Genomic DNA, 19,445 nt, shown 5'->3' with positions numbered 1-19,445 from the left:
CTTTTGACATATAATGTAGATATACTGTACTCATTTTAAAAAGTCACCCGCTTTTCCAATTCTTTTCAGCCCCTTAACTGGATTTACCGAAAACAAAAAAATTTGTGTTTCATTATTTTTAAAGGAGATTCCAAATACCAGTTTTCATGCCTGTACATCTGTAACACCTTCAGTTTTTGAGATAAATGTATACTCATAAGAATAATTCAACTTCTTCTTCTTGACTTCTTTCCACTCCTCTCCCACCTGATGTGGACTTTCCGAAAACAAAAAATATGTGTTTCTTTATTTTGAAAGGGAATTCAAAATACCAACTTTCATGTCTATAACAGCTTCAGATTTTAAGATAAAGTATCCACATAAACATATTTCAACTCCTTATTTACTTATTTTCAACCCCACACCCCTTACGTCGATTTTCCGAAAAAAAACAAATGCGTGTTTCTTCATTTTAAAAGGAGATACCAAATACTAATTTTCAGGCCTGTAACGACTTCAGTTTTTGAGATATAAGTATACTCATAGAAGTAATTCAAATCCTTTTTCACCCCGCTTCCTACCCATTAAGTTGATTACCCCCTCCCCAAAAGTGTGTGTTTCTTTATTTTTAAAGGAGATTCCAAATACCAATTTTCACGTCTTTAACATCTTCAGTTTTTGAGATATAAGTATCCTCACACAAAGAATTCAACTAATTTTTCAATTCTTTCATCCCTTTTAAGTGGACTTTCCAATGACAAAAGAACACGTGTTTCTTTACTTTGAAAGAAGATCCAAATACAAATGTTCGTGCCTCTAACATCTTCAGTTTTTGAGATATAAGTATCCTCATAAAATGAATTAAACTCCTCTTTTAAACCCCAGCCCGTTAAATTGATTTCCGTCCCCCCTCCAAAAAATGCGTGTTTCTTTATTTTTAAAGGAGATTCCAAATACGAATTATCACATGTTTAACCTTAAGTTTTTGAGATATAAGTTTCTCCATAAAAAGAATGAAAATTTTCACTTCCTTTCACCCTCCCCGCTTAAGTGAATTTTCCGTAAACCAAAAAAACTTGTTTCCTTATTTATAAAAGAGCTTCCAAATGCCAGTTATCACGACTGTAACATCTTCAGTTTTGAGGTATATGTGTCCTCATAACAAGGAATTAAACTCCTTTCTTACTGCCCCGCCATCAAGCTGATATACCCCCCCCCCCCCCCACAAAATGTGTGTTTATTTATTTTTAAAGGAGATTCCAAATACTAATTTTCACATGTGTAACATCTTTAGTTTGAAAGATATAAGTATCCTCATACAAAGTATTCAGCAAATTTTTCAATTAATTCACCCCCATTAAGTGGGTTTCCAAAGACATAAGATTACGTGTTTCTTTACTTTGAAAGAAAATTCCAATTACAAATTTTCATGCCTCTAACAATTTCAGTTTTTGAGATATAAGTACCCTCATGAAAAGAATTCAACTACTTTTTCACTCCAACCACGCCCGTTAAGTTGGTTTCCCCCCACCCCCACCCAAAAAATGCGTGTTTCTGTATTTTTAAAGGAGATTCCAAATACCGATTTCCATGTCTGTAACCTTCAGTTTTGAGACATAAGTTTCTCCAGAAAAAGAATTGAATTTTTTACTTTCTTTCACACTCCCCACTCAAGTGAATTTTCCAAAAACAAACTACCCGTTTCTTTAAAAGAGCTTCCAAATACCAATTATCATGACTGTAACATCTCTAGTTTTTGAGATATATGTATCCTCATAAAAGGAATTCATCTCAGTTTGAATCCCCCCTACCAAGTTGATTCCCCCACCAAATGCGTGTTTCTTTATTTTTAAAGGAGATTCCAAATACCAGTTTTCACATTTGTAACATCTTTAGATTTTTTGGTATATATACATTCTCATACAAATAATTCAACTAATTTTTCAATTCTTTCACCCCCCACCGTTAAGGTTTTTTTTCCAAAATCCAAAGAATATGCGTTTCCTTATTTTTAAAGGAGATTCCAAATACCAATTTTCACGTCTGCAACATGTTAATTTTTTTAGATATACTGTAGATACGCTAATTTTAAAAATTCACCCCTTTTTCAGTTCCCTTAAGTGGATTTTCTGAAAAAATATTTATGTTTCTTTACATTTACAGGAAATTCCAAATGCCAGTTTTCAAATCTATAATATGTTACATGTCTGAGATAATTTGCAGATATAGTCATTTTAAAAATTCACCCCGTTTGTCACTCCCATTCACCCCCTGTTCATTGTATTTTTCAAAAACAAAAAAAATATGTGTTTCTTTATTTTTAAAGGAGGTTCCAAATTTCAATTTTCATGTCTGTAACATCTTCAGTTTTTGAGATATAAGTCTCCTCATAAAAGGTGTTCAACCCATTTTCCCCCTCTTCTCACCCCCCTTCATGGGATTTGCTGAAAACAAAAAAATACGTGTCTCTTTATTTTTAAAGGAGATTCCAAATACTAATTTTTACGTCTCTAAACTTTTAACTTTTTGAGATATAGATATCCTCATTTTAAAAATTCAACCCCCTTTTCACACCCTCAGCGACGGAATATCTAAATATCCTCCCTTAGTGAGCACCTACATGTTAATATGAATTTATCCCCAAAGTTTCGTTTCTCTGTGTCCAGTAGTTTAGGCTCGGCGATGATGAATCAGTTAGTCAGGCAGTCAGTCAGTCAGTCAGTCAGGACAAGTTATTTTATATATAGAGATTGTTTTCCCCCAAGGAGATAAGATGATATTAACTTCATGTACTATCAGGAAATGCCATAATTAGAAAGGTTTTCCAATGATTTATCACGATCCACTCTATCAAAACCTTTAGAAATGTCAATGTAAATCACATCTGTTTGATCCTTACTATTCATTCCGTTAAAAACATCATGAGTAAAATTGGCAAGGTTAGTAACAGCGAACCTACTCAAGAAAGAAACACGTTGGAAGAAAGTAATGTAACGTATTACACGAACAAAAATTCGGCAATAAATTACTTCTTCAAAAACCTTCGCCAGAGCACGCAGTATTGAAACAGGTTTATAATTTTCCAGCTTTACACTATCACCAGAGTTAAAGATTAGTAACAGCATCCCACAATTTCAAAGGTTATAGATCTCTTGCACATGCTCATATCTCCAGGCTAAATACGATTACTTTAGAAGAAAAGAAATGGGAAAAGTTCATTTCTGTATGGCCTATGTAATATATCATTATTTTGTAGTTAAGAAAATTGTTTTACTGTGTAGTAAAATTAATATGTATAATAACTATGCTGGTGCAAACAACAAGTGTACTGAATTTGTTGTACAGTAGTATTTACCATGTTTTTCCTCTCTTAAATTCCATTTTTTATATAATACCACTTTCTCATTATTTTTCACAAACTCTGTTCCTTATTATGTACATTACATTGTATGAATGCCACCTGTAAATGGAGGATGTCTCTTTTGGTGGTTTGTGTTTGCATAAATAAATAAAGAAACAAAGAAATAATATAGTGGGTCTTCAGCATTTATCACCTTTACATGTACATACCTTTTTCACACTCCTCAACAATTTATTAAAATTAATCCCATAGGCTGTTTATATTTTTATTTTTATTTTCCAATAATCATAATTACTTCTTTTTAAGTTTGATTGTCATCGGGGATTATAAAGTATTGACCAACAAATGAATTACCGGTACTTCAGCTGTTTTGATGCTATGAGCAATAACGAAACCACATTCGCAAGCAGCAATTGACATAGGCACTGGTCAGTTTTCGTGTATTAATGCTTTCAAAACAACTAACTCATGTACAGTTTTTGAGCCTATCTTACACTCCCTCCATTGTAAAACCAGTGTCACTATCTAAACCTACCTCAGCTGCTTTGTATACATCATAATTACAAACCACTCATAACACTATGTTTTTCTTTATCAAACACTGAAAAACACTTTATTACTTCACTTGAGGAAACCTTCTTTTCAATTCATCATCTAAACCATGAATTATTTGCCTCCTTACTTTGTCAAAATCTCTGTTTTCACCTTCTTCCTTATGTTCATTTTCATAGCATGTTAATAATTTTGTTTGGAAAGTATCAAATAAACATAATCATTCTCATGCATTTCTTAAAGATTCCATATTGAAAAATTAAGTTTATTTTCTATTTCACCATAAGAAACCTATTCCTGTTGCATTGTTGTACTAATGAGGGACAGTACACATGATGCATCTAACTGAAAAATGAGCACTAGAATGATGCACGGTGAGTCTTTGAAAATGGCTAATAAACAATCATTTTCACTAGAAAGCCAATGAATATAAAAATGTTTGTTTACTTTCAAATAGTCTGTAATACCTGTAACTACCCCAGTACTCTATGTCTAAGTTTTACAGCTGTAGAAAGTTTACTGAAAAGTTTATAAAGTTCATCATTCAAAATTATGAATAGCATTCACAAAACTAAAACTTGTTCTGAAACAAGGTCCATTCTGTGGGCCATACGATGTACACTAATCAAGTGCAGAGAAACATTTAACCTTATTGTAGCTAAAACACCTACACTGCCACTCCATTTGAACCAAATCCCACAAGTTTTTCTTCAAGCATTTAAACATCTATGCTGTCTTCTGAAAAAGCTTGGATAATTTTTTCTTCATGTGACCTTGTGCCAGTACACAGGATACATCCAAATGAAAACCCAGCAAGAGAATATTTTTTTCTTTGTGATAGCTTTGTACCAAACCCTGTTAATTTAAAGCAGTCTCTATCAACTCACTGCTTTCTGATTCAGAAATTAGGTACTGCATGATGCACAGGAAGTTTTTGAAAATGTCTAATAAAGAGTCATTCTCATTTTTCTTCATGTGACTTTCTGCCAGCATTTTCCTCAGATACTAGTTTATAGAAACAACAGCATGCATAATTTTGTTTGATAACATAAATGCAACATACAAAAAAAGCCTATACAGAAAACCTGTTCATAGATTCATTCACAGTAACTGGAAACCAGTCAGTGACTTTAATAAAATTCAATAATTTCAAACGTAATTGTTCTCCTACTATCTTGTCTTTTTTTAGATTTGTTCTGCATGTCATCTTCACTCACTGATGGATTATGTCTATCCAGTACCAGTAAGGACTGTATATTTCCATTATCACTTTTTACAATGTTGGTAATTAAACTCTATTTCACTGTATGTTTCATTACTAATACATGCTAACAAGGTTCATCATGGAATTGAAGTTGAGCAGCTGGCAGTTAATATAAACTTAAATAATTGAAACTTCATTTTGGGTTGTAGTTGTAGTATAAAAGTTGCTAGAAATGGAATTGCTATAATGTGCATAGCTGCACAGTATACCTTCCATATTGCCAATCTATTATTTGTATAAAACATCTATTATTGGTGATATTTTCTTGAAAATACATATAGTAAAACACATTATTTTCAGTAACATCTGGTTTGTTATTTATTATTATGGTTTTATAAAGAAAGGACTCCCCAGGAAATTTTAGTTGGGGCGGGGGAGGTATTTTTAGAATAAAATCATTGATGGAGGAAAAACTCCACTGTCCGTTCCATAATTTCACATTCTGTTAATTTACCACAATGTATTGTTTATAATTAATTTGAAAACCATCTTTACAGCTCTCTTAGATGGAACCACAAGGGAGTACATTTTGAATGGTGGTTTTGTACTAACAGTGTTCCGAAAGATCATGTCAATCAATGGAGTCAAGCTAGAATATTCTGGATCAAGTGCAGTTATCGAGCGTCTCAATTCTTCTAAGCCTCTCAAAAAAGATATTATAATTCAGGTAAGGATAACTTCCATCTTCTCCACCACATATTACTTATCATAAGGTCAAATATCACAACTTCAGTTCACAAAGATTGAGTTTGGAAGTGTCAGTTTGTAGAAGATGAAACCCATGCAGCCTTGACCCAAGGGAAAGCAGGCAGAGGCAAGATCAGCATATCATGTGTTAGCAAGTGGGCATCGAGACTCAGTTGGTTTATTAGAGTGCAGCAGCAGTGGACACGTGTAACTAGAGCGTGGTGTTGGTTTGGGCATGAAAGAATACCATGGAATTCAAAGATATATTACTTCACTATATTCAGTTTTCTTTTCCCCTTAATGCTAAGAACAAGAGATAGTTAGCTAATATAATTGTAAAAGTAAGAATTGGGTAATTACCGAGTGGAGTGGCCACATGTGTTAACATGCTACGACTGTGAAGCCAGGCTCTGCGTTTTAGAGACGGGTGGGTTTGAACCCCACTCTTGGCTGTCCTGAGAATATTTTTCTGCAGTTTACCAATTTCACTTCCAGGAAAATGCTGGGACAGTTCCTATTCATAGGCTACAGCCAATTCCTTCCACCTTCTTACCCAAATTAATTCCCCATCACATCTTCATTAGCTCCTCAACTCAGGTTGGCATCTGGCCATAAAAACATGCCATATCATTTCATCTCACTTCATCTCCAACCCCGTATCAAGAAACAAGACCAAGGGATAGACATACAATAAGAGTTGGGTGAGTACAAAATTTAGTAACATACATGGATATTCTGGAGTGGGGGTGTGCTGATGAACGATAGCATTGCCAGTGCTGGCCCATTGCACTTGTGATAATTGTTGTTGAAACTTGTCAAATTGATGTTACACTAATGGTACCGGTAACATTTTATATTACAATGCATTCATTTCTACACTTCACACCTGGAATAAACTGAATGGTTTTTACATGGATTTTTGTTCTTATTGAGGAAAAGCATGTCAATTTAGGGACGGACTTCCTCTTTAAAAAAATCTCTCTCTCTCTCTCTCTCTCTCTCTCTCTCTCTCTCATTTGACGACCTGAGTTATGTACAGAGAGACAGACAGAAGGTTGTTTGGGATATATCTGAATCATTTTAAAATTGTTCTTACCACTGGTTATCTTCGGCCAGTCCTATATTATAGTTTCCATTGTACTAAACTACACTGAAACATGCACATCCCTCACAACAAGCTTTCCAAAGACCAGTAAGGGTGCATGGAGGACGGATGTTTCTTATGTTGTATCAAGCGTCGAAATGCACAGAAATCCACAGGATTGGATGTCCTGAATTTATTAGGGTAGCACAGATCCCTGTTAATTGCTCTATCTCCTGAGAAATGCAGAGAAATGTTCTGGTGGCATGGCTTGATGCCTTATCTATTCAAGTGTGGACTGTGGAGTGTCCCTTCAGTATAAATGTACGCACGGTCACTACGAAGGATTGAAACGAGGCAGCATTTACTTTCACATTATTCCTTTTCATTTTGCATGTAGGTAACTTCCCTATATAACCAAATCTGGTAACAAACATGAAGTCCATTGGAAGTGTGTCTTGTCAGTGGTGAACAAAATTGCTGTGCGCCTTAATATTGACGTCATAGTTTGTAATCCACCACATGTGACCACAGGCATTTAGATAAATGTATGCTTCATCCAGTGTGGCCATATTCTTCCACCTTGACCCCACCATGTGTCTTTCATGAAGTATTCTGCAGTTGGTCCTGCGTTCAGCAAAATGGAACAAGACAAGGTGGTTAATTGCAAGCCTTACTATTAATTGCAAGCCTTACTAATGCACTGCAGTCAGTGATAGTTGCAGATGGTCCCTTGTGGCAGACGGAGAAACATTCATCCTCCTGACTATCTTTTGTTGGGTTGTTGAAATTCTCCTGGCACACAACTTGCTGTATGTCTCGAAGTCACTAGGCTAGTATAGGGATCCCATTCGTCCTGTTTTACTGGGGACAGTCCCATTTATTTACAAAAAGTCCCACCGCTATGCTTTTTCTTGATCTCAAAAAAGGGCTTTACTTGTGGTGAAATGAAATGGTATACGGCTTTTAAGGCCGGGAGGTGCCCGAGGACTTTGGCTCACCAGGTCCAGGTCTTTTGATTTGATGCCCATAGGCAACCTGTGTGTTGTGATGAGGATGAAAATGATGATGAAGATGACACATACACCTAGCCCCCGTGCCAGCGGAATTAACCAATGATGATTACAATTCCCGACCCTGCCGGGAATTGAACCTGGTACCCTGTGACCAAAGGCCAACACGCTAAATATTTAGCCATCGAGCTGGACACTTGTGATTATCTTACTGAATACTCCCCTTCCTACCATTCCTAACCTATCTCTACAACACACAGTTCAGCTCCTATAGAAAATTTCTGCATCCATTATATCATTTCTCAGCCATGACTCAACTCCTATTACGATATCTGGTAGGTATATATCTATTAAATTAAAATTACTTCCTTGCAAATACTCAGAATTGATGATGGCAAGCTTTACTATCTGCTGTCAGAAAATTGTGGGTTGAGGAGATAGAGAGTTTTATCTGCATAGTTCTAAAAACTACTTCCTCCAACATTTTTGACTGCAAGCCCTTTCCACTTGCATTGGGTTGTTACATAGACCCTTTTCAACTGAAAAACCTTAAATTTTCCATTTTGGCACTGAGACCCTTTTTCATATATACAGATATGTCAGTATATAGCAAATAACCCATCGCATGAGTCTTGGCTTTTTACATGTGAGCGTGCTGGTGTGGCATGCCAGGTTCTAGTGAGGAGAAAGGAACACTGCGTATTACAGAGTTATTAACAACATGCAACAATGTATAAATCAGTATTATTTTAATTTGTTTTAAAATAAACAAAACTAATTTAAATGAAATGTCTTTTACATATATATTACGATAATTCATTAATGAGTGGAATCTGAAGTTGAACATGTAATTTCATCAGCCGTATCAGTTGTCTCTCCTGCCAAATCGGTTGAGATACCATCCAATTCCCTAGCTGTGCTGGTATTGGGTTCCTGAACACTGTCTTCATCACCACTTTCCAAACCAATATTTATCACTATTCTCTTAATATCCTGTTTCATTAGTACATCATGGCACCAGAATTCTTTCTCGATATCTTTAACTTTTGCACACTCTTCTTTGGTCACTTCTTGTATACAGTGGCATGTTACTTCTTTCATAACAGATAGTGAGAGTGTGGAGGGATTTTTGCAGCTTTTTCTGTTTCACTAACTTCCAAATGAGCTTGATTGGATATGGCTCCCTGTGATAGGGAAGTAATCTCACAACAGTAAACCCATTGTCTTTCAAAATCCTTTCTACCGTGTACACAGGTTCCAATTTAATTTTCTTTTACAAGTTCCATCAACTGACTCTTAGTCATGTTGTCAGTCACAGCAATTTTGTTGTCCTTCAACCACAACACTAAAATGTCTCTGCGAGCAGCACGTGTGGAGGTTTGTTTTCCTGAATGGTATGGTGCGATGCATTGTCAAGGACTACACTGCAATCAGGCAGAAGGTTTGAGGTGAGTCACTCCTGCAGCCACTTAGTATAATTTGTGCTGTTCGTTTTGTGATGGTAATCAGGTGGTTGTGATTTCAAATTGTAAAACAACTCTGCACCCATTTCACCATCCACATGAACCACAACAGCTCTTTGTCCTGCACTTTGGTTCAGCATAACCCATGGAATGTATTTGTGCTGCCAGCTCTCCGTATAGTGGGTATGAACACATGTCTCATCTATGTACACAACAGGCATTTTAGGACAATTTTCATTCTGTCCCAATGCATGGAGAAATGCTATGTGCTATGCAGCTCTATCGCTATACTCCATCAATATAAATCTCATATATTTACAGCTTCTATAATTGAAACCCATATCAGTCAATCACTACTGATCTGTATATAGGGTAGTAGCCCAGCTGTCAGATTCCCTGTCTGTTGTTTTCCTAGCCTTTTCTTAAATGATTTCAAAGAAATTGGAAATTTATTGAACATCTCCCTTGGTAACTTAATTGAATCACTATCTCCATTCCTATAAATTAATATTTGCCCAAATTTGTCCTCTTGATTTCCAACTTTATCTTCATATTGTGATCTTTCCTATTTTTAAAGACACCATTAAAACTTATTCGTCTATTAATGTCATTCCACGCCATCTCTCCACTGACAGCTCAGAACATACCACTTAGTCAATCAGCTTATCTCCTTTCTCCGAAGTCTTCGCAGTCCAAACTTTGCAACATATTTGTAATGCTATTTGTTTGTTGGAAATCAGCCAGAACAAATCCAGCTGCTTTTATTTTGATTTTTTCCAGTTCTTGAATCAAGTAATCCTGGTGAGGGGTCCCGTACTCGGGAACCATACTCTATTTGGGGTCTTACCAGAGATTTAGTTGCCCTCTCTTTTACATCCTTACAACAACCCCTAAACAAACTCTTAACCATGTGAGAGAGATCTGTACCCTTTATTTACAGTCCCATTTATGTGATTACCCAAATGAAGAACTTTCCTTATATTAACAACTAGGTACTTACAGTGATCCCCATAAGGAACTTTCACCCCATCAGTGCAGTAATTAAAAGTGGGAGGACTTTTCCTCACAACCTGACTTTTAACCCCGTTTATCATCATACCTGCTGTCCACCTCACAACATTATCGAGGTCATTTTGCAATTGCTCACAATCTTGTAACTTATTTATTACTCTATACAGAATAACATCATCCACAAAAAACCTTAAGTCAGATTCCACTTCTTTACTCAAATCATTTGTATATATAAGAAAACATAAAGGTCCAATAATACTGCCTTGAGAACTTCCCCTCTTAATTATTACAGGATCAGATAAAGCTATGCCTAATCTAATTCTCTGATATCTGTTTTCTAGAAATATAGCAGTCCATTCCATCACTCTTTTGTCTAGTCCAATTTCACTCATTTTTGTCAGTAGTCGCCCATGATCTACCCTATCAAATGCCTTAGACAGGTCAATCACGATACAGTCCATTTGACCTGAATCCAAGATATCTGCTATATCTTGCTGGAATCCTACAAGTTGAGCTTCAGTGGAATAAACTTTCCTAAACCCAAACTGCCTTCTGCTGAGCCAGTTATTAATTTTGCAAACATGTCTAATATAATCAGAAAGAATGCTTTCCCAAAGCTTACATGCAATGCATGTCAAACTGACTGGCCTGTAATTTTCAGCTTTATATCTATCACCATTTCCTTTATACAAAGGGGCTACTATAGCAACTCTCCATTCATTTGGAATAGCTCCTTCATGTAAACAATAAATAAGTACTTCAGATATGGTACTATATCCCAACCCATTGTCTTTAGTATATCCCCCGAAATCTTATAAATTTCAGCTGCTTTTCTAGTTTTCTACTTTTGTATCTTACTGTAAATGTTGTTGCTATCATAGGTAAATTTTAATACTTCTTTAGCATTAGTGACCTCCTCTATCTGGACATTATCCTTGTAACCAACAATATTTACATACTGCTGACTGAATACTTCCGCATTTTGAAGATCTCCTGGTACAATCACATTCCTTGCCATATCGTTTCCCACATAGCTGATTATCTGATCAAATAATTCTGAGTCAGCATAAGCGCTACACTTTCCTGGTCTGTACACTCCAAAGACATCAAGTTACCTATTATCTTTAGAAATGAGCCTTACACCTAGAATTTCATGTTTGTCATCTGTAACATTTTTGGAGCTTACAAATTCTTCTTTTACCAGAATGAATACTCCCCCTCCTACCATTCCTATCCTATCTCTAAAATACACACTCCAGTGCTGTGAGAAAATTTCTGCACCATTATATAATTTCTGAGCCATGATTCAACCCCTATTACAGTATCTGGTAAGTATATATATATCTATTAAATTAGTTAATTCTATTCCTTCCTTTACAATACTTCTAAAGTTCAACACTACCATTTTTATGTCATCCCTACTTGTCTTCCAGATCCCTGTACCCTTATCTCTGCTCCCTAGACCACCTTGTTTCCCTGAATGTACCTCTCTGTAACCCTTCTAAACAAATTTCCTAACTTATACGTACCACTGCGGTTTATGCGAAGGCCATCTGAGCACAGATCCCTATCTTCTATCCATCCATTAGGATCTAGAAATCTAACTCCCTGTTTCCCACATACCCACTCCATAGTCTCATTTAAATCCCCATTCACCTTCCAGCCAGTATCCCTCCTGCACAGTATTCCACTGATAACAATCTCTGTTTCCTTAAACTTCACTTAAATTTTTTTATGAATCTCCAGAATGTGTTTCCCTCCTGTAAATGATATTTTTCTTTTGACGACATTAAAAAATTTACGTAAAGTGAGGATTTCTTTGCGAACTTCATAAAATTTCAGAAATGTTTGGTGCACGACACTCTTATTGAATTCGTCAAGCTATCTCTTCTTCTGACAAGGACAACTTGTACCTGGGGTATGAATCACAGTTCCATTTTGTGTGGCTTTCTCACACTATCTATCAATATTATGCACAATCCTTTCACTTTTGCTGATAGCTGTAGAAGTCCTTTCCACAGCTTTGTGTAAAGGGATTACAAGATCCTCACCTTTTCCTGTTTACAAAATGTTAGAATATTATATACAAACTTCCTACTCTGAGATCAATGCACTTTGTGCAAATTTTTGGGGGGCATATGCATTCTAAATACAACATGTCTGATTTTGTATAATTTCCTTGAATGTTTATAAATTGTAGCAAATTTCATTGTGATTCGTATTGACTCTCGAGAAAACAAAGACACACCCGATCACAAGCTAAACAAAGTGAAACTCAACAAACTGAATAATAAACCAAACTCAAGTCCCAAACCTCAGAAACAAGAACAAAATTTCCACACTCCATCTATTAATTTAAGTGTCATCACATTGGACAACAGTTAATTACAAATTTTGAATGAGGCCAACTGGAATCTACCACTAAATTCACACAATTTGATCAACATGACAGTTGAATCAGAGGTAGCTTTGAACAAATTGAACCTTTAAAAACTGGAAGACATAAAGCACATAATCAAAAAGAAATTAACCAACAACATCAACACAGCAACACCTAGAAAATCACCTAGTACAAAGACACACAACAAACAATTGTTAAACCTCAGAAAGATAATCAAAGAAAACAATCTGATCGTCACCAACGTGGACAAGTGGAACACAACTGTCATTTTAAATAACAAAGATTACATTGAAAAACTGAAAAGCTCTTCTTCAACAACAATTTTACGTAAGGAAAATCGTGAGTTGTATTGAATAGGTGGAAAGGAAATCAATTTCTTACATTTATCATAACAATTCTTTTCATTAAAAGAACACATTAAAATATTCAACCACAACTTAAAACAGATTCTCAAAGAACACTACTTGCATATTAAACAACCAAGAAGTGACAAAAATGTTGAACATGAACCCTAGAATTCCAATGGCAAAAGTCTTACCAAATATTCACAAGACAGACATGCCCACTTGGCCCATCATAAACTTCAGAAACAGCCCAACATATAGACTTTCACAGTTCATCAATAAATTTCTGATAAGGCATTACCACTTTCAGTCTAAAACATCTATCAATAACACAACAGAATTATGCAGTAGGACCAAAGAAATTAAGATTTCACATCACACCCTTCACTCATTCAATATCATGAATGTATACCCTAAATTCTCGTCAGCAACACTTTCAGTTTAATCAAGGACAACTTATTGAAGCACAGCATATTAATCAAAACAGAAATAGAGGAATTTTTAGCCATTTTAAATTAATTTTAAGTAACAGCAACTTCTCATTCAACAACAACATCTATCAGAAATTGAGGCTTTCCATGGGTTCACCGGCTTCTGGGATTTTGGCCCAAATATATCTAAATTTCTTGGAGGACACCAAAGTAATAAACATCATCATGATGTATGTGGATGATGTTTTGCTGTAATTGATGAACCAGTCACTAACATAAACACAATTTGAGAACAATTCAATAACTTAAATCCATACATAAACTTCAGAAGACCAAAATTCAATCAATTTCTTGGATCTCACAATCCCCAGAAAAGAGAATAATCTTGCTTTCAACATATAAAGAAAACCCACACAGACTATCAACATCATTAGAGAAGATTCCACACACCCAGGTTGACACAAAAGAGCAGCCTTCACAGAGCATTTAACATTCCGTTATCAAAGAAAAATTTCAGCAGAGAAATTGATACGTTTCACTCCATAGCTAAAATGATTGTTACGCAAAGTCTTTTATCAATAAAATCATCAATAAAATAAATTCCAAACTGAACTCCACTCTAGTCATGGATACCAAACCCAGGAAAATTTACTGGTTCACTAATAAGAACTGTACCGGGCGGTACACCTCCGCGCCGCTAATTCAAACATTGCGCCAGTTGAAACTCCTCTAATGGAGGAAGCTTGAACTTTAACTTCCACATTAATGCTAAGATTTCCCAGAAGATGTCATTACTATAAATTTTGACGAGTTCTGAACTGTGTCTTTTTCGATTTATTTTTGTTTTCTCTGTAGTAAGAAGTGTGAACATTCTCTTCTAGATGGCACTACTTAAGAACTACAATTGTGCACCCTAGTGCGAAGTGAAGGAACATTTTTTGAAGAAATTTAGTATGTATAAGTTTGCTCTTTGTTAAATTTCTTTCAGTCATTGTTTGAGTTGGCAATGTTAATCCTTTCATTCCGCCAGTTTTGAATTTAGCCAATCCCGAATTTCTTTAATTAATTTTTGACCAATCAGGTGTATCTTCTCCAACATGGATATGTTGCTTGACCCTAGCCAATAAAGTGAGGGGGGTGTGGGTTCTCATTCATGAAACGTCTCGAATTTTCTGCGACGGTATATAAACTGCTGTGTTCCTGGTCTCGGTGCCACTTCAGTAACATCTTTCCTAGTGTGATTATATAGCTGGGGGCGGGAAGCGCCTCTTTCTTCGGGCAGCAGTTCAACCATCAGGTAATGGCCATTTTATAACTTATTTTCTTGCCAGCTCAGCAGTTTAACCCTCGGGGCAGGTTAGAAACTTTCCTCATGTAAACTATATTTAAAATGTAAAAGACACTTGGTATAAATTCTGTCTCTTTAACTACAAATTGGGATAGAGAGTGCCTAACCCTCTCGAGCTCCCATTCATTTTGTTTTGAGGTGACTACGTTTTTATAACAGTTTCCCTTCTACTCGTAATGTCATAACATTTTTCAATCGTGTCACCTCCGTAGTATGGGATTAGCCCTTGCATAGGCGGCCTTGTGCCAAATCGGATTTAAAGAAATGTATTAGGAGTGCAGTTTCGCCTCCTCTCAAGTTGGTATTTTGGGGGCCATGTAATTGTCCTGTTTCTTTAATGAATAGGCCTCAGTAGGTTGGGTATTTTTACCCCTGTTTTCATGTGATTGGAGGACAGCTTGAAGGTGGAGTTTGGTGTGGCCTTTGATAGGCTTGAACTTTGAGAGCGGGTTGCTCTTTCTGAAATTTGGTTCCTGTGTGCCTCGAGCAGGCTTTATTGAGTAATAGGGAGCGAGTGCTCCTGGGCATGATTGGGGTCTTCTGCCCCTTTGTCAAACTTTGTTTTTGGGTAAAGTTGGGCTAATTGCTCAAGAATTGTGAATCTGGGGCTTGAAGCCCAAAATCCATTAATTGACCGTAATTGTACTTTCTTAACTTGTGGATATACAAATGAGTTCCTGTTATACTTGTTGTTTCTTGATCTTGAAAAGAAAATATAACCTTGTAAAATTTTAAATCAACTTTAATTTCGTAAGTTGAGACCTGTTCATCCCAGCACCTTCTTTCACCTCTGCACGTCCACAATACACCGTAACAAGAACGTTTACCAATTAATGAATATCTTGAGAAAACACATCAACATTGCTTACAGAACTACCAATAACAGCACCAGTTTATTCCATAACACTCACACAGTCAAAAGTATGAACAAATGGCTCAATTTGGGGTTCTATAGTCTTAATTGCTATAAATGTCCTGCAAGTTATTTTAATTTTAATATACATTATGTTGAGCATTCAAAGGCAATTAGATACAACAAATTTTGTGCAATGCGCCAACAAATGACAGTTTAATAAGGAATTTACAACAATAGAACACCACCTGGATGTTTTACACATTTCACAAAAAGACACCTTCCTCAACATATTGGAGAACATACACATTCCACATGAATCAATATCTCAACCCATCTCACAGTTTAAATGTAATCAATGTCACTATTAATAACATACTAAAAAATATTATCCCATTAATTTCTGATAATTATTTCATAAAGAATAGGATCAATACTTCACAAGTCTATTCCATTCATGATGCAACCCACTTGACACATTAACTACCACTCCCAGTCCAATAATGGTAGTTCAATACCTGACAACAATAGCACTCGAACTGTTGCACATTCACAAGCTGCGGGCAACTTCTAATCCAGCAGGACCAACTTCTGAGTAAGTTTCCAATCTAAAATTTAAAGTAAAGTTCTCTAGCATCTGTATTTATTGTCACTCTCAGACCGTTTACATCTTTCGAACATTCATCTGCTTTCAAAACTCATCCATTTGAATAATTTGGGCCATATTGTTGATGACAATGATAGAACATGAGAAGATAGGAAAGTATCCAGTTTGTTTCCCAAGAACATCTATCATTCAAGTCAAGAATTTATTTTGACAAGTTAATAACATGTCGATCACATCATAGTCAATAACTGCATTTTTCAGCATCTCAGGTTTGAGTTTTTCACTTCTACACTAGTGCCCAAAAGTTAAGCATAATCACTAAACGAGGCCATACTGCCTGATAGGAATGTCAGATGGATTGCTGAACAAACGGAAGCTGAATCACACACCATATGCCACACAACTTGTCCAAAAAAAACAATGTCAGAAAGGTTCTGATAGCTAAGGTACACCTTTGACAGCAACTAATAAAACTTGGCAATGTCTTCCACAACAAAATATGCTGTTAATAGGGTGTATGGTTACCCCTAACGGCCACACATGCTACGTAGCGACGTGGCATGCTCTCTGTCAAGTGGTCCAAGAGCTCTTGTGGCAGTCGATCCCATTCCTCCGAAAGGGGAATGCGAAGGTCTTTGAGAGTCCTTGGTGGAGGCTGACGGGATGCAATTCACCTCCCCAGTGCATCCCAGGCATGTTTTATAGGATTCAGATCTGCAGACCTCACTGGCCAGTCCATGCAATGAATGTCTTCCCCAGCCAGAAATTCATCCACCAGAGCAGCGCAGTGCGGTTGGGCATTATCGTCCATTAAGAGGAAGTCTGGAGCAACCGCACCTCTGAAGAGTCAAACATGTGGTCTCAGTACCTCATCCCTGTATCTCCGAGCATTAACAGTGTTCCTCGGACCACCCATGGAGATGTGCAGGCCCGTACGGCCATTCAACATGATGCCGCCCCACACCATGAAGCCACCACCACCACCATACTGGTCCCGTTCCACGATGTTCCTGTGGTTATATCGGCCACCCAGTTCTCTCCAGATTAATGTGCAACAGGAATCGTTCTGTAAACTGAAGTGGGATTCATCTGTGAAGAGCACATGCCTCCATTTATTCATGGTCTAGTTTCGATGTTGACGGCTCCACAGTAAACGGGCTAGTCTCTGTGCTGGAGTGAGCGGGACGCACACCGCTGAACATCAGGCAAACAGCCCTGCTGTTCTAAGCCTCCGGTACACAGTTTGCTGGGAAACGGCAACCCCTAAGACGGCTGCAAGCTCCGCTGACAAATGTCTTGCAGGCGCACTCCGATTTCGTTGGGCGGTTAAGGCCAGATATCGGTCCTGCTGTGGGGTGGTTACCCTTGGTCAACCTGGTACTGGCCTATGACTAACATTTCCTGTGTCTTGAAATCGTCTCCAAAGCCTGGAAATGACACTTATTGGCACATTCAAGGATACGGCGACTACGGTCTGTGTCTGGCCTGCTTCCAGGAAGCCGAGTATTCTACCCTGCAAAACGGGGACAAAATGGCGTCATTCTGGCATTATATTTTCACGTTCACCATGAGGCTACACTCCGCACACTATAACAGGGCAAACAAGACTAAGGGAATATGGGGCGCAGGCACTGGCTGTGTTTACCTTGCGGTTATGCCCTTAGTCAAAGCAGGAAACACTTCTTTCCTATACAGAGTGAACACGTAACATTGGTAGGTGCATATGTCATGCGATTTGCGTCCAGACACTCCCGGATAAACTCCCGTGCGCACCCCATCTCTTCCACTCTATCCCACTTTTTCCCACACTCAAACCCATGCGCTCAACCACTCCCGGATACACTCCTACACGTACCCTATTAATTCACTCTATCCCTCACAATCCCACTTTTTCCCACACTCAATCCCACATGTCCAAACACTCCCGGATATACTCCCGCACGCACCCTAATAATTCCACTCTATCCCACTTTTTCCCACACTCAATACCACATGTCCAAGCACTCCCGGATACACTCCCGCAGGCACCCCATTGATTCCACTCTATCCCACTTGCCCCACACTCAATCCCACACGTGGCATTATGTTGTCACGTTCACCACGAGGCTACACTCCGCACAATATAACAGGGCAAACACGACTGAGGCAATATGGGGCGCAGGCACTGGCTGTGTTTACCTTGCGGTTACGCCGCTAGTCAAAGCAGGGAACACTCCTTTCCTGTACAGAGCGAACACGTAAGGTTGGTAGGTGCATATGTCGTGCGATTTGCTAGCAGTACCAAGAATAACCCAGGACTCAAAGAATAGCAGCTAATTGTTCTAATCATATCACTATGGAGGGGGACACTTGGCCAGTAATAAATGAGGATATAGCCAACAGGTAAAGACATACAGAAAGTCATAAAAGTGGAAAAATGGAGTGATAAAATGGAGAAAATAATAAACTGTAAATGTTCAGACATATTAAGCAGATGAGTGAGTAAAGAATGTCAAAACAAACTATGGAATTATAAATGGAAGGAAAGAAAGGCTGAGAATGACTTGGAACATCATGGCTGAACCCGGTTAAGAATAGCATAAGGCGATGGGAACTAGACTGAAACATAGTGGTGAATGAGTAATGGTGGAGAGGAACTGTACTTGATCTCATCTGGATAAGAAGATTATTATTATTATTATTATTATTATTATTATTATTATTATTATTATTATTATTATTATTATTATTATTATTATTATTATTATTATTATTATTATTACAAATCACTTGTTGGTTATATTTATGTTCTATATATGATATAGAAATAAATTTGATATCAGTTATAAAATTTCAATAATTAAGCCAAATTTTGTGTAAAATTTGCAACTGCACTATAATAACTTTTGTTCTGTGAATCTATATTAGTCATAAAGTTTGCCTGCTTTCAGTAGCGGAGATTAGGGGGGTGGACTTTTTGGAGAAAATGTTACATTTTTATTTTCATTTTAGCTGGCTGAAACTAGGAATCACACAAATTATTTAAAAAAGCAATTTGTTCAAGCCCTATT

General features: G+C 37.0%; 1 protein-coding gene across 3 annotated transcripts in view; it reads left to right on the top strand.

The window, feature by feature from the left end:
* The window catches only part of LOC136864326 (A disintegrin and metalloproteinase with thrombospondin motifs 4), a 644,921-nt gene that overhangs the window by 557,415 nt on the left and 68,061 nt on the right, over positions 1-19,445 (top strand). For all 3 annotated transcript variants that reach the window (XM_067141158.2, XM_067141157.2, XM_067141159.2), the window contains exon 16: positions 5,654-5,823. In XM_067141158.2, coding sequence (XP_066997259.2) covers positions 5,654-5,823 — 170 coding nt within the window. The remainder of the gene's footprint in view (positions 1-5,653; positions 5,824-19,445) is intronic.

This window comes from Anabrus simplex, chromosome 2 (genome assembly GCF_040414725.1).
Source record: "Anabrus simplex isolate iqAnaSimp1 chromosome 2, ASM4041472v1, whole genome shotgun sequence".
Taxonomy (NCBI): domain Eukaryota; kingdom Metazoa; phylum Arthropoda; class Insecta; order Orthoptera; family Tettigoniidae; genus Anabrus; species Anabrus simplex.
The sequence above is the reverse complement of the archived record's forward strand: the minus strand, read 5'-3'. Positions and strand labels throughout refer to the sequence as shown.